At 41.6% G+C, this 17,252-nt stretch overlaps 1 protein-coding gene across 1 annotated transcript in view; it reads right to left on the reverse strand.

Moving 5' to 3' along the window:
* The window catches only part of pkn2 (protein kinase N2), a 138,113-nt gene that overhangs the window by 64,859 nt on the left and 56,002 nt on the right, over positions 1-17,252 (reverse strand). Inside the window, 1 exon segment of the mRNA XM_034182478.1 lies at positions 1,086-1,240. Coding sequence (XP_034038369.1) covers positions 1,086-1,240 — 155 coding nt within the window.

Consider the following 17,252-nt stretch of genomic DNA (forward strand, 5'->3'; position numbering starts at 1 on the left):
GTGGCTGGGCGCTCCCTTAGAGATAGGGTGAGGAGCTCAGTCACTCGGGAGGAGCTCGGAGTCGAGCCGCTGCTCCTCCACGTTGAAAGGAGTCAGTTAAGGTGGCTCGGGCATCTTTTCCGGATGCCCCCTGGACGCCTCGCTGGAGAGGTGTTCCGGGCACGTCCCACTGGGAGGACGCCCCGGGGAAGACCCAGGACACGCTGGAGGGACTACATCTCTCGGCTGGCTTGGGAACGCCTCGGGGTTCCCCCGGAGGAGCTGGAGGAGGTGTGTGTGGATCGGGAGGTCTGGGCGGCTTTGCTTGAGCTGCTGCCCCCGCGACCCGACTCCGTATAAAGCGGAAGAAAATGGATGGATGTTCCATCTTTCACTAAGCTGTATCAGAGTTCCCTCTAAGTGAATTGTGAGCCTCATCTGGCTCGAGATAGTCCAGACAAGTTGGTGGTGCAAGCCTTTAGAGGACAGTCGTATTTCTACGGGGGCCACCCTATCACGAGTTTGGTGAACTCCGAGTTACTAGAGGGAAGTGGGCGTCGTAAGGGACGGGCAAAGTCTGAGTCATGAACTATGAATGTACATGCAGTGGACCCATATGTCCTGGTGCATGGTGTTACTCAAAACACACAAATCTGGAAGGTCAATTGTTTCTTTTTTCTTTTTTACAATGCTTTGTTGACCATTTTCATGGCGTTCCAAATAAAGATACAATTCAAAAAAATGATTAAAAAAATTAATGACAGTTCATCATTTGGGAGACTGAAAGTTAAAGGATGAGGTTAAGATTTGCATGATGTGGAGCAGTTAAGGTGGTGAGACACACTGACATTTCATTAAAAACCTAAAGGTCACACATGGATAAGCTCATCTCAGGTGCTAAAATGTATCAGAATCTTGTACCATTTAAGAAGAAATGAATAACAGAGTGAAATAAAACAAAAGTGCCATTAAAAGAGCTGTAACTACTCTTCACATGACCGCATCCTTCACTGCCAAATGATGACATTGCACACTGGATTAGCGTGACTGTATGCAGACTGAATCATCAAGCTGCAAACCAAATACCACGTGAAAGTCTCACTTACCTTCGACGGCCCATTCGAATACATCTGTATCATATTTTCTGCACCCTGTTTGACCTTGAGCTCGATGTCATTTTGCCGTTTCAGGGCTGCCAGTCGGCTGCTGCTGGTGCACATTCTGGCTTCACTGTTTGGTGTATCTGGGGTCAAAGGGCATTCTGGGTAAAAAAAAAAAAAAAAAAATCATACAAGTTAACAGTTAATGTCACTTTGGTGGTGGGGGGGGGGGGGGGGGCATTATAAACAACACAGTACTGTGCAAAATGCAGCAGGAAATGTGCTAAAATTTTAATCAAATGAAAGGCCACTATATACAGTATGTAACCTTTTCAGATACAATTTATGACCAGACAGTCGCAGTAATGACAGCATTTTATCACTTGTCTTAATCTCTGTTCATTAATTACGAGGTCTGTCCATAAAGTATAGGTCCTTTTTATTTTTTCAAAAACTATATGGATTTCATTCATATGTTTTTACGTCAGACATGCATGAACCCTCGTGCGCATGCGTGAGTTTTTCCACGCCTGTCGGTGACGTCATTCGCCTGTGAGCACTCCTTGTGGGAGGAGTCGTCCAGCCCCTCGTCGGAATTCCTTTGTCTGAGAAGTTGCTGAGAGACTGGCGCTTTGTTTGATCAAAATTTTTTCTAAACCTGTGAGACACATCGAAGTGGACATGGTTCGAAAAATTAAGCTGGTTTTCAGTGAAAATTTTAACGGCTGATGAGAGATTTTGAGGTGATACTGTCGCTTTAAGGACTTCCCACAGTGCGAGACGTCGCACAGCGCTCTCAGGCGGCGTCATGAGCCTGTTTCAAGCTGAAAACCTCCACATTTCAGGCTCTATTGATCCAGGACGTCGTGAGAGAACAGAGAAGTTTCAGAAGAAGTCGGTTTCAGCATTTTATCCAGATATTCCACTGTTAAAGGAGATTTTTTTAATGAAAGACGTGCGGACGGGTCCGCGCGTCGGCTCGCAGCCGCCGCGATGCTCCGCCACAGGAAAAACACCTCTGTTGGAAGCCTTAAGGACAAGTTGGAACATGTCCAGCTGTTAAACAATTTCTCATATACTCACTCCACTGAAAGCCATCAAAAGCCGCCTGGATTTTACAAATGGTTATCAACACGGAGGTGTTTTTCCTGTGCCGCCGCTCCGCGCCAGCTGCGTCCCGACGCGCGGACCCGTCCGCACGTCTTTCATTAAAAAAATCTCCTTTAACAGTGGAATATCTGGATAAAATGCTGAAACCGACTTCTTCTGAAACTTCTCTGTTCTCTCACGACGTCCTGGATCAATAGAGCCTGAAATGTGGAGGTTTTCAGCTTGAAACAGGCTGATGACGCCGCCTGAGAGCGCTGTGCGACGTCTCGCACTGTGGGAAGTCCTTAAAGCGACAGTGTCACCTCAAAATCTCTCATCAGCCGTTAAAATTTTCACTGAAAACCAGCTTAATTTTTCGAACCATGTCCACTTCGATGTGTCTCACAGGTTTAGAAAAAATTTTGATCAAACAAAGTGCCAGTCTCTCAGCAACTTCTCAGACAAAGGAATTCCGACGAGGGGCTGGACGACTCCTCCCACAAGGAGTGCTCACAGGCGAATGACGTCACCGACAGGCGTGGAAAAACTCACGCATGCGCACGAGGGTTCATGCATGTCTGACGTAAAAACATATGAATAAAATCCATATAGTTTTTGAAAAAATAAAAAGGACCTATACTTTATGGACAGCCCTCGTAATTTAAGTTCAAATTGTCTACTTACAATAATGAGCATCCCAAATACAACTGTTTAATATGTATTTTATATTAATACCAGTGTACATTCTTTTGAAGATTAAAATGAGAAAATGAAACAACAAATGCCAGAAAAGATGTGTTCACAGAAATCACTGAATTAATGAAGCTGTAAATGATGTGCCACCTGTAAAGTCCAATAAGTGTTTAACAAATGTGAGTTTAAAGTCATGCCCCACCTCGCCACATCCACAACACAACAGAGCCACCCTGGGTCCAGAATGGCAACCACCCAGGTAGACAACCGGTCCACTCCCACTCCTTGAAATTAACCATCTATATTCCACAGCCAGATGAAATGTGGGCATCAGCTTGGCTTTTTCCAACTGCTGGAGTCCTCAACACTGAGGCTACATTGTGCCCAGAGAATAACACCACCTGGCCTCAGCTGAGTCTCCCTAAGTAATAATTCACTTTTATGCAAAGTCATTCCAGCAGAATCCATGAAAACTCAAAAGAGACCAAGTACCAAAGACATCTAGCCACTGGTTAGTTTCCAAGAATCACGACCATACAGTAAGACAGGAAGCTAGTACCAGGACTTGGACATTTATTCTCCTGCAAAGATGTCAGCATTGGGCTGGGTGATATGGGGGAAAAAAAAAACAACAATCTTATCACAATCATTTTTTTTTCATATCAGTCGATAGATACATATCGCAATATAACTCAAATCACTATTTCTGTAAAGGTTCCTCTGAAATGTGAAGATATAAGACTAATGTTGGTCTAATTTTTTAATTTTCTGTCAGAAGTCAAACATGACAAATGCACTGTAGAACATTCTAAAACTGTATAAACATATACCTCTATTATATAATAAAGTAAACTCTAAATTCAAATGGACAACTAAATTATTTTGTCGACTCCAAATACCTTTTACAAAATGATAAAAACAAAAACAATAAGTTCTGTTCAATTGTAGTCTTTTTAGTTTTACAGCAAAATACACTGAATTTGTTGGTCAACTCTAAATAAAGTAAGTTAAAAAAATAAAAAAAATACACAAACTGCCTCTATAATGTACCCTTTTCCTTTGCATGCAATTATATTATTTTTAATCATTGGAAAGCAAACTTACAAATGAATAAACAAAAACATACTGTATCCTCAATGAAAATTCAAGCAGCTACAGAATGTACATGAAGCAGAAAATATTTGCAGGTTGGAGGGCCCAGAGCCAAGCATCAGCCCACCCCCATTTTTGAAGAAAGATGGTTAAATGCCCACCTGAAATTAAATCAAATTAAAATACATTTAATGAATGAGAGAAGGAAACAAAAATGGACACAATCAGGTGACGTATTGGTGATATATTCTTTTATTTGTAATGAAAATAGATATTTTGAAACTGGCATTCCAATGTATATGATATTGGCCATGTTGGTGTATCAGCCCACCCCCTCATCAGATAGAATTTTGCATGGAGAGCCCTGGGCCCTCTGATGGGAGAACGGGATTAAACAAAACTGACCTTAAGTCAGCTGTGGTCAGATAATGATCCAAGGTGAAAAATAAAAGGTACAAGAAATCTCCATGTCTCTCAGTGTTAAGTCATTCTGTGTCAAATCAGTGACATCTCCCAGAATTTATTTAAGTCTTGCATAATGCGTGCTATAAAGGATGGCACTGTTTCAGATGGGGATAATGATTCATGGTATTACCTCTCTTTGTGGGAACAAGCTTTCAGCAGTTAGCAGCGTGTTACTCTGCTTCTTGCCGGACTTAAGTAGCCAAAGTATCTACACACTACAGACTTCATCCGACCCTTCTTTTCAACAATATCTTTGTCTTTTGAGCTTTGGCATGTGTACGTTTGTGTGTCTTCTTCAGAAACCCTCTGACTCAAGTTTTTGTAAATATTTTCTGTCCTCATTTTCTATTTATTTTCCTCCGATATGCACAACTGCATTAGCACTGCTGCTATGGTCTGTGCATCTACCTAATTCTTTGTAACTATTCCAGCCACATGATTGGTTCAATGGGGCACTATTCTCATTGTCATTAGCTGTTCATGTTGTCTGTCAAAACATGGGTGGGATTAGTTTGACTGAAGTTCTATTTACTACGGCTTATGTTTTTAATCGAGGAAAAGCCATTTCTCTATAATTATCGTTATTGTTTAACCACCCAGCCCTATGTCAGTGTCACCAAACCCCACGGTCCAGTGACCTGACATCCATACGCTCTGCCCAGGCATCCCTTGATCCAAAAGCTGCAGGACATACAGACAAAAATGTGACTGAACTGTAAGTGAATTTCACCACATATAGATACACTGGTGATGACCAATGACCAAGTCAAGGCAGGCACTGACCCACAGATCTTTATCTTGGTCAAGGACAATCACTAACCTAGACATACTGATTTCTCACTCTGATTTTCAAGTGCTGCAATCAGAGCAGCTGTTGATCGCACAAACACAGCATCCACAAAGTATACTTCTGTGCCAACAAAGACACCAAAGTTGCTGGTCTTCACTACCCAACCAGTAGCCAGTTGTGCAAGCATCAAACTGCGTAGGCGCCAAAACACATCTCTAACAAACTCAACTATCCACAAGGGGGAAAAAAAAACTCACACATTCTGCCCACTCTCCATACAGCGAATTCAGTCACCATGGCAATCCAATCGGTGGCGAGGAAGAACCTCTCTTGATCGATTACCGGCTGGCAATGGTAACCAGCAATTTGTTGGGAATCACAAATTCTCAGGATGTCCCACAGAGCAGGTCAGTCAAAAAACATCACTCAAAAAAAAAAAAAAAAAATCAACAAAGGCTGCATAGAAGCAGTAATCACATTCAAGCTTGCATTCAAAGAGCACTTCCAATCCTAGTATGCAGACAGTGGTTGACATATTGGGTGTGACACCATACTGCTCCAGTTGCTGACTGACTGGGACTGAACCCTGTTAAGAATAACCTCAGCAACTGATCCAGCACAGTAAGCAGTGCAACACCCCTGTTGTTGTAATCCAGATGATAACAGTTTCCCTTTTTCATGTTTGAAAAGTCTTTTCTTCCAGTCCCTCAGACTATTCCACTGCCTTTTTGAGCTCACAAATCTTAGGTGGTTTGCAGTTCTCTGGAGAATCAGCCAGAAGAAGCCTAACACCAGATATGTCTAACACCCCAGCAGGAGGATCACCCTTATACAACTGCCGAAACTACCTGGCCCAAAGGGACAATACAGCAAAAGCAGCTTTCAGGATTGAGATGCAATCCCCATTAACCTTCAGGGTTACTGAGGATTGCACTGAAGTTGCATCACATCTCCATCAGTCCTCCAAGAAGAGTTTGTGCAAACACACAAAACACTCTGATCTTGAATTGTGGCCAGATTAACCTTAGATTTTATTTCATGGGGAAATTTAGAGAATACATGCCTAAGCTTTTCCAAAGTAGAGGGAAAACTACTCAATATGCAATAATATCAAAGTTAAAAAAAAAAGCACATTGGAAACACTGAATAGCTGATGTTTGCTGACATATTCAATCTATCCCTTGCACAAACCTCTGTACCCACCTGTTTTAAGTCCACTACCATACTGCCCATCCCCAAGAGAAGCACTGTCACCTCCTTAAATGACTATTGTCCCATAGCACTCACTCCAATCACAATCAAGTGCTTTGAAAGGACAGTCATGACCCACATTAAAAAGACCATCCCAGACAACGTAGACCCCTACAGTTTTCATGTCACCAGAACCGAACCACTGATGATGCAGATAATACCTCTATCCATAGAGCTCTCACACACTTAGGGGACAGGGACACATATGTCAGTATGCTGTTCATCGACTACAGCTCAGCATTCAGTCAGCCAGTTAAAGTTCATAACCACACATCTAGCAAAAGAACTGTGAGCACAGGGACTCCCCAGGGCTGTGTACGGAGCCCCCTGCTCTACACACTCTTCACGTATAACTGTCTAGTCTCAAAGAACAACACCAGCATCATTAAATTTGACACTACAGTCATCAGTCTGATTACTGGTGGGGATGAGACAGCATACAGAAGAGAAATGGTGAATCTGGTAGCCTGGTATTGTGACAATAATCTTTACCTCAATGCAGACAAGACCAAAGAGATGGTTATTGATGCGAGGAGGAGTGGTGAGCTGCACATACTACTATACATTGACGAGACAGAGGTGAAGAAGGTGAAAACCTTCAAATTCCTCTGCACTCACATTAGTAATGATCTCACTTGGTCTTACCATACCTGACAGATCATCAAGAAGTCCCAACAGAGACTGTACTTTCTGAGAAGACTGAGAAAATTTGGTATGTCAGCCAAAATTCTCAGAACTTCTACAGGTGTATGATTGACAGTGTCTGGTCATCACAGTCTGGTATGGTAATTGCCCAGTCCAAGACAGGAAGGCTCTCCAGTGTGTGATTAAGACCTCATGGTACATCTCTGGGGCAGCCTTCTCCTCACTACAGGACATATACCAAACCAGAGTCCTATGTAGGACACATAATCTCATCAGGGAAGGTACACACCCCAAACACTCTTCACACTCTTACCATCAGGAAGACGCTACAAGAGTCTGAAGTCCAGGACTACTAAGCTGGTGAACAGCTTCTACCCAAAGACCATTAGGCTTCTCGATAACTCTCTTACACACTGACCCCTCCACCACCGGAGTGACTGTTATTTCACTGTAATTCTTGTCCTCATCATTATTACTATTACTATCATCCTCTAAGTATTTACTATAATAGCTCTGTTCACTATTTATGCAACCATGCACCTTATGACTCCTGCACAACAGGAATGCTGCTTAAAACTACACAAAATTGCCAATACTGCATAAACTGCACATCCTCTAAACTGTACATCCTTTATATATTGCATACAATACATTCTTCAGTCTAATAGTGTGTATTTTAAAATGTGTTTTTTTATTTGCATTATTTATTTAAGTCATCTGATGTGAACTTTCTACATGCAAATTTTCTAGGGAGAATGAACTTGTGTGGTATAACTGCCTGTTTTCACCATGCACGACAAAAACTCTTAAATAAAGGCATTCAAACTTCAAGTGACTTGTTTTAAGATGGCCAATTTATACTCTCTAACATTTATGGAAATACTTTAAAATCAGACACTGTCACTAAGTGTTATACCCCCGTCACACATAGCCAGAATCATGCAGAATGGCATCAGAATGACGAATCGGAGCACATCTGAAAAGTGTCGGATTTCAGTTCCAGAACGTTCTGCGGAAGTCCACACAGTTGGTCAAAATCAGCCAGTGGCCCTGAGTGTGATGCACATGTTCAAAACCCTCCGGGCGTCATCAAGATGGGACACCTATCCAACAGCGGTCCATGTGCAATCTGAGGACCATCTGACCGCAATTTACATATTCCGATGGCGGAAAAACAGGATCCGAAACAATTTGCACGCATACAAGGGAACCTCAAGATGGATCTGCCGGTATGACTAGCATGTGCCACGTACAATAATGCCCACCCCCCCAGAGCGCAAAGGAACTGTTGAAATGTATGTGGCACGTTTCATCATGATAATAATTATGACTTATCACGTACAGTGAATGTGAACAGCCGATATCAAACCGAAAGCACCGTGCGCTACTGTGCGCACGCCGACGCAAAACTGAACAGGCCGTTACATCCACAATAGACCTTACAGTATAGATATTTGTCCATTCCTTTCCATGGGCGACGTAAATAATGTGAATATTGTCTCCATCATAACTGTATATAACACAGCTGCACCTCTCCGTGGTGCGCAGTAATGCATCACTGCACGCATCAGGCTTGCAGCTGAACAGATCTCATGCTGTAATATATGATCACCATCTAACTCTGTAGGAGATATGACATGGAACTGTTGTGCCAGGCCATTACAGCATTAATAAACCTGCATCTCACCTCAAACAGCGGTCCAGGAATGTTTCACAGCATGGACGTGGAGCCGAAACTGCAGCCTGTGGTTGAATTCCTCTCACCCAAAATAAAAAAGTAAGTCCCATGTGATAATCCAACCATCACGGTGTCCAGAGTTGTGTTGTGCTGCTGAAGTGAGCAAAAAAGAAAAAAGAAATTAAAGTTCCCTGGAAAGGTGCTCCATCTGACGCACGGGACAGCATGGCATATTATATATATATATATACACACTCAAAAATATAAACGCAACACTTTTGGCTTTGCTCCCATTTTGTATGAGATGAACTCAAAGATCTAAAACTTTTTCCACATACACAATATCACCATTTCCCTCAAATATTGTTCACAAACCAGTCTAAATCTGTGATAGTGAGCACTTCTCCTTTGCTGAGATAACCCATCCCACCTCACAGGTGTGCCATATCAAGATGCTGATTAGACACCATAATTAGTGCACAGGTGTGCCTTAGACTGCCCATTGAAGAGGAGTGGACCAACATTCCACAGGCCACAACTGACAACCTGATCAACTCTATGCAAAGGAGATGTGTTGTACTGCATGAGGCAAATGGTGGTCACACCAGATACTGACTGGTATCCCCCCCCAATAAAACAAAACTGCACCTTTCAGAGTGGCCTTTTATTGTGGACAGTCTAAGGCACACCTGTGCACTAATCATGGTGTCTAATCAGCATCTTGATATGGCACACCTGTGAGGTGGGATGGATTTTCTCAGCAAAGGAGAAGTGCTCACTATCACAGATTTAGACTGGTTTGTGAACAATATTTGAGGGAAATGGTGATATTGTGTATGTGGAAAAAGTTTTAGATCTTTGAGTTCATCTCATACAAATGGGAGCAAAACCAAAAGTGTTGCGTTTATATTTTTGTTGAGTATATATATATATAGCCCATGTGTGCCATGCACGCACACACACACACACACGGCTGAGTGATAACTGTAGCCCCAGTGCTGCTTCCCAGGCCGGTCCCATGTTTGCCATCCAGATGTTTGGACATCAGGCAGTCTTCAGCGCCTTTAATAGCCATCTGACAGCAATCTGTGTCATCTACCTGTTGTCTAGATGCACTCTGGATGCCATCGTGCAGGTGTGGACGACGTAATCCGGATGCATTCTGACACTGCTGACCACGCCTCTTTTCCTCGTCAGATTATGGCAATATTTGCGGTGTCGGGCATGGTTCCTGCACATTCTTGCTATGTGTGACCGGCTTTAGAATGATCAAATAAATTGTACGATACCTTAGAGCAGTCTGCTGAACCAGTTTAAAATTGATATGGGAAAGGGATCTAAACTGTTTAATAATGAAGAACCGATCAGGACTCTTTTAAAGAATGGTCAATATATATAACCATATATATAACCACATATATAACCATAACCAAGTTTCATGAAAACTGATCTGTAATTTTTGGAGTCATCCTGGTGATAAACAAACCACCCAGTTAAGAGGCGTTAAATACGTAGCCCCCTTGAACAAAGAACAGTAATTAATAACAAATGCATGGGCCGCAGCCTTTAGGAAATTATTGTGTTCCTTTCAGAAGTGTGTGAAATTTGACAGTGTCACAAAAATACATAGGTCCCTGTCACACCTTGACAATTTAGCCAGCTTTTGCAGGCTTATGAAAAATTTGGTGAATACACTGGCTATGTCAAATACATTATGCAGCTGTCACACCATGATGATTTTTCCAGCGTATGCTGACAGCCCCGTTTCCACCGAGCGATCCGGGTTGGGTCAAGTAAGTCTGGCTTGGTTTGTCTTTCCACCACTAGCAGAACTCTTTTGTTTGCCAGGTGGAACATGTAGATGTTGACAAGCACGTAATCAGGAACGAGTATGGCGTCACATGGCCTCGCCCCTCCATATGGAGTCCAAATAGAGTAATTTAACATTTCTTGCATCATGCATCCCGAGCCATATGCTGGCATGCGTCAAAAATATTGTGCATGCCAAAAAAAAAATGTTGACGTACTCACCATACACCAGCGTGCTTCCACATGCTCTTAATTTACATAAACCTACCCATAACAGCGTATTCGCCATATTTTTCATACATTGGCATATGCTGGCTAAATCATCAAGGTGTGACAGGCCTGATAGTGCACCCACTGATGATATTTTTGTTTGACTTAAAATTTTGAATTAAATTTCACATGATTTAAAATGATACATCTGGTCTCTCATTGGGCAACGGTTCTGAGGGATGAGTTCACCATTGTGTTTTGTTTTTTTTCTTCACGCCTGGACTTCAAAAACTCTTCCTAGGCTTATCACTACAACATATGTACAAACAATGAGTTAGGGTTAAATGCAGAAGTCCAACCACTTAGGAGCAGCGGGCCGCCACAGTCCGGCGCCCAGGGACCAACTCCAGATGTAGAGACTCTGCCTTGGTCAGGGGCAGAGAAAGAAGCAGACCCTAAATAAGCATGTTTTTTGATTACGGGAGGAAACCAGACTGCCTGGAGGACACAAATGCAGAGAACATGCAAAAAGAGTGGGAAGCGATCACAGAACCTTCTTGCTGCGAGGAATTAGTGCTAACCACTAAGCTACCGCACTGCCCAACAGAAGCCTAAGATGAACACTTTTCATCAGTACCCTAAGCTTATTTCCTTTTTTACACATCTGCATCTGTTTTAAACTTGTTCACAAAAACTGGTGTGGAAAAACAAAGTGATGATCGCTTTCTCTAAGGCTGCAAACATTCGGGGCTTCCCTCTCAACACAAGGGGCTTGGCTGACGTCAAACCGGCCAACAATTCCACTGCTTTTTCTCCTCCACCCTCCTTAGCACAGTTCCGCCTACCCTGGGCTAAAAGACAGGATCCTGAGCTACCAAATAGCTGCACAGCTGATGTCATTGCTGGATGTCTGACAAGGGAAACCCTCCCTGAGACAGAACTGATCCATGTCTGAACAGACGGTAAACAATTACATGGCGACTGAAAGCACAGGCCTGGCTGGTTGTCACTTGAGATGTGATATAATGAATGGAAGGGAAATGAATTGGACTTTTCAGGGAATAAATTGTTGATTGTGGGTTAGGACGCATGTAAGAATGTAACTGGGCGCGCTGGCTGTGACCCTCCGTCAGTTCTCCTGCTTCCAGACAGTGCCTGAGAGCAAGTTGAACCATTTCTGGCCTTGGCTGAGCAGCCGACAATAACCAGAGACCCCTCAAAGTTTGTCCTGGAACAAAAAGAACATTCTGGCTGCTTGTAGAGGTAGAGCAGCTCCTTTCCATAATTCAGGGAACAAGTGCTGTCGCTTGTGGATTTCAATGTAGAAGACGAATTGGGCCTCATTCAAGAACCACTTGTAGTAACAGATTTTATCATTTTTGTAAATGGTGTGTCAGAGTGACTTAAAAGAACTTCCCACATTCACCAACTTTCTTGCATTTTGACATTGTTTCTCTTAAAATATCAAAATCGTACACTTTTCTATAACCCTCCCAAACATGTACTGGTCATTCTGAACATTTTGAATACCTTGGAAAATCTATAATTGCTGTAGTTTAGAAAATACAGCTGTAGTTGAAGGAACACTCAGGATGAGAAAGGGCATGGTCATTTTCGAGCTGTTCGTCCTGGACAGAGATTTTTGCACATATCCCAGATTGTTCATTGGAATCATATTAGTCTAGAACAGTTGAGTTATCCTCTCCTAAATGATGTACATACATGTCTCAGCGAGGTCCTCTACAATATTGGCAAAATGAGAGAACTATAGTACACAGTCTGTCACATGGATTACAATACAGTGTTATTACTATTTCATGAAACCACATATTTGCATTGGGCTCTTATTTTTTTACTTATTTTTTATTGAGAAAGATACAAAAGGTAATAACGAACAAAGAACAAACTGGTACACAATTACTCAGGCGGGGGTGTCTCAAAGCGTCTAAATATCTTAGTAGACTGTCACTCATCTATGTTCTTGTTTTCGATTTATAGTGGTGGTGTCCTCTTCTTGTCTTCTATAATCAGTCCATTTCCTCCATTTGATCTCGAATTGCGCTTCTTGCAATCTCAGTTTGTGTTTAAGTTTCTCCATTATAAATATTTCTTCCACAGTACACGGCCACTGCTCCTCGGTCAGTGGCTCTGGTTTATGCTATAGTCTTGTAATTGTTTTTTTGCTTGCCGACAGCAATACCTTTACAAAATACTCATCCTTTTTTTATGTTTTGTGTTAAATTCCCTAAGTAAAGCATCTTGAACGTTTTTGGTATTTTGTAACCTATTACCTTTTGTAGGCATTGTCATATTTTTTCCCAATACCCTTTTATCTTTTGGCAGGCCCAAAATATATGGGTATGGTCTGCATCTATGTGCCCACATGCTCTCCAGCACTGTTGCGGTGTACTATTTGTGCTTTTTAACTACCGATAGTGTACTTGAATAAAAATAAAATTTGACACAACTAAAGCTGTACCTAATGTTCATTACGTCACCAATATCACTTGTAGTTCTCAGGAACACTGATGATTCTTCAATAACATTTTTTTCCTTCAGTGCTGATATCAGCATTTCTGGGATCCTGACAATTTATGTGTCGCGCAAAACAACACAAACATTTTTCACATTAATATTTGACTTCTACGAGCATGTTAAATGTTTAGCATATTTTCCTCCACATGAATATTTCACACCCATAAATATATGCAGTTTGCATGGAGACTGAAGCAAATTCATCTCAAAGACAGATTTTGATTTGTGTGAATTAACTTGAATAACATTAGTTGACAACAATATCCGCTGAAAACATGACATAAAAGACCAAAGAAATACCAAGAGCGTTAGCTTTTTTCTATAAATGATGAATTAAAAAAAGGTGGGCCGGCGTTTTGGTCCTTTTGAATTTATTCCTGATGAACTTTTAATCATGTCGCTGTAGCAGAACAACATTTCCATCCATTTGTTTTGTAGTTTTAACATGGTGTTAAGTTCACGGTAAAATCTGTAATGGCCGAGCGGCAGCACGTTACATTTATCTTTCAGACTCAGATCAGGATTTGAAAACGTGAGACTTAATATCCAATGTGACATCTTTTCAGAGATGTTTCCAAACAATTTTACAAATATGAACATCATGAAATCAGAGCACAGACTAAAGCAGACGTATGGTAGGAAAACAAAATTAACCCAGAAATGTTTGCCACAGAAGTAAAAACCTGGATTTCAGGGAATTCCTAGAAAACTCCCGACACTGCGTAAAAAAGTTTATAAGATGTGTGTGTGTTTCTTCATTCATTTTAAGGGACAAATATGGTTTGCCGCTCCAGAAGAATTTTATTTGCAAGAGACGGGACAAGAATGGCTCTTGAAGAAAAGGTTGTAGATCCCTGAGACACTGTTCCCACTTACGACATATCTCATCTACTTCCTAACATCAACTGAACTGAGGATGGGACAACATGCAGAATGAATAATGCCATTCCTTCTCTTCCTGACTTGACCCGGCCATAAACACTCCACAAGGTAACAACAACACGCTGCTGTTGTCGACTCTCAAAACTCCATTATTGTCCAATGCACAGAAGCGGGTTTTCAGCAGCCTGAAAGGGGAACAATTGCCTGCTCAATGTAACTGTTGGTGGAATGTGGAATGCAGCGATGTCAGCCGTTGGAGAGTGTGTCACTTCCAAAGTGTCTGTGCGTGTGCCTGTGTATATGTGAGACGATACGTGCACATGCTGACTTCAAAATAGGTTTCTCAGCGCTGCCAACATATTTTATTAAGCAAATGTTTAAAATACAGTGCCCTCCAAAAGTATTGGGCCCCTTGGTATTTCACACATTTTAATTTGTTTATGTCATTTCAAGTACAAAAAGTAAATCAGGCTTCTCAATATAAAAATTTCTAAAATTATCTTCCTTAAACTCAAACTCAAAGAAATTTCAGAAATTGTACATGCTGCATGTTTTGCATTTTGTATCACCACCCTTACCAAAAAGTAGTACATGCAAGTATGTTTCAAGTATACTTCCAGTTTACTTTTTATATACTTATCAGTACTATTTTTTGGTAAGGGCAGTTATACTGCTTCATGATGAAGAGCACCACAGAAGGATTTCCTTTCACCAAAACATAAAATCTAGGCTTGCATCTCAGATGTACGAGGTCTGTTAGAAAAGTATCCGACCTTATTATTTTTTTCAAAAACCATATGGATTTGAATCACGTGTGATTGCGTCAGCCAAGCTTGAACCCTCATGCGCATGAGTGAGTTTTGCTTCATTCGCCTGTGAGCAGGCTTTGAGTGAGGTGTGGTCTACCCCTCTCGTCTATTTTTTATTGCGAATAAATGTCTTAACGATTTGGATCTTTGCTGCATCAATTTGTTTCCAGAAACTGTAAGAGACCTCCAGGTGGACACCATTCGAAAAATTAATATGGCTTTCAGGGACGATTTTATGGGGATTAAACAGATTACGGGGTGTTACTGCCCCTTTAAGGACAGCCCACAACTGCTGAGAGCACAGCGTGCTCCCAGCGCCGATGGACAGGCTGACACCCCACACAAACAACCAGATCATTTCCAACGTGAAAGCTTTGTTGATCCGGGACCTCGTCTGACTTTCACAAAAAGGCAGAAGATGTGGACATCAGCACTTTTTCCGGCACATTCCACCGTTACAGGAGTTTTTTTTTCCATGGAAAAAGAAGCCGAGGGATGCGCCACGGAGCCGTTCATTACGCGGGACAAAACCACCTCGGTGTTGGTCTCACAGGATGGCTTAAAGGTGGGTTTCAGACAGATTCCGGTTGCTTTCCAGTCGTGTGAATATCTACTACTTCTGGGTCTCTTGGTGGCTTTCCTCACTCTTCTCCTTTTTGCACAGTCACTCAGTTTTTGAGAACTGTCTACTCCACACAGATTTGCCATAGAGCGCCATAATGTTTGTATTTCTTCATAATTGATGTAAATAAAGTCCAAGACATATTCAGTGACTCGGAAATGTTGATGTATCCATCCCCTGACTTGTCTGAAGAAAACTGGCAATTAAACTGATTATTTACAGGTATTATACCAAAGGGGCCCATTACTTATGCAACCCATTATCTTGGCTTTTCTATTTTTAATTTATATCAAGTTGTAGAGATTTGCTTTGAGTTTAAGGAAGATCATTTTAGAAATTTTTATACTGAGAACCCTGATTAACTTTTTGGATATGAAATGGCAAAAAAAAAAATTAAAATGTGTGAAATACAAAGGGGCCCAATACTTTTGGAGGGCACTGTATGCCTGTTTATCTAAGCTTTCAGCAAGTCAGCTTACAACTCTATAGAAATTAAAGCACTCTGCCAAAACTATGTGCATACAGAGATAGAGTGCATTAGTGTCTGTCAGTTTCAATGATAAACAATGATAAACTTTGTCTCAAAGAACTATAGCAGCAATTCTGAAGTTTTGATGCAAAACATATGGTGGATTTGTATGTTAGCACTTCCTGCTGTCGTAACTCCACTCTGGTGATCACTGTTCTTCATCACGTTATTCTTGCTGCAGGAAGGTCAGACATATGTTTAGTTTTGAGGAGTTGTTTTGAATAAAATAAAATGTCAGTGTCAAGGCATCTCTTCCTGAAGGGCACCTGCAGCGCACATGTTTTCAGGTCTACCTGCTCCACTCACATCTGATTATTTAACTCTGGCATTTCCCAGCTCCTTATTGGCTGAGAAAACCTGTCAGTTGATTAGGCATAGGTTGAACAGGGAGAGTGAAAAAGCATGCAAGGCAGGTGCCCTCCAAGAACGGATTTAAACAGCCCTGGTTTAGATCAACAATGTTGGACTTTGCTATGCAGCAGATTCTGACATTACGATGCAAACTCAAACATCAAATTTACTTTAAAAAATGACGTGAAAGTAATTACAGCACTTTCTCAAAGTAGAAGAAGAAGAAGTAAGTCCTATATAGGCTCAGAGGCCCGTTGGTGCCGGTGCTTTTCTCCGGGTTCCATTGCGTCAAGCGGACGAGAGTTTGAAACTCTCCCTGGACGGGATATCAGTCTGACGCAGGTTAATTCCCACCCGAGGCTGGTATACATTTACAGCTGGATGGACTGAGACAATGAAGATTAAGTGTCTTGTCCAAAAACAAGAGTGGGATCTGAACCCAGGTACCCCTATTGGCAAGCCAGCTCTATATCCACTCAGCTACCTGCGCTACACTTTCTTAAAGGAATTTTAGAAATAAAATCCTAAACACACCCAAGCCCATAAATACAAGGACATTGAAGATATTGTTGTAATTTTATTTCTCCACACCACAATGGAATTCAAGGGAAATAATCATGATGTGCCTGAAGTGTAGACATTCAGCTTCAAGTGTTCACAAAATTTATAGAAAAGTACAGCATTTAGGAATTATAGCCATGTGTAAGTACTGTCCATAATCCT

This window comes from Thalassophryne amazonica, chromosome 12 (assembly GCF_902500255.1).
Source record: "Thalassophryne amazonica chromosome 12, fThaAma1.1, whole genome shotgun sequence".
NCBI lineage: Eukaryota > Metazoa > Chordata > Actinopteri > Batrachoidiformes > Batrachoididae > Thalassophryne > Thalassophryne amazonica.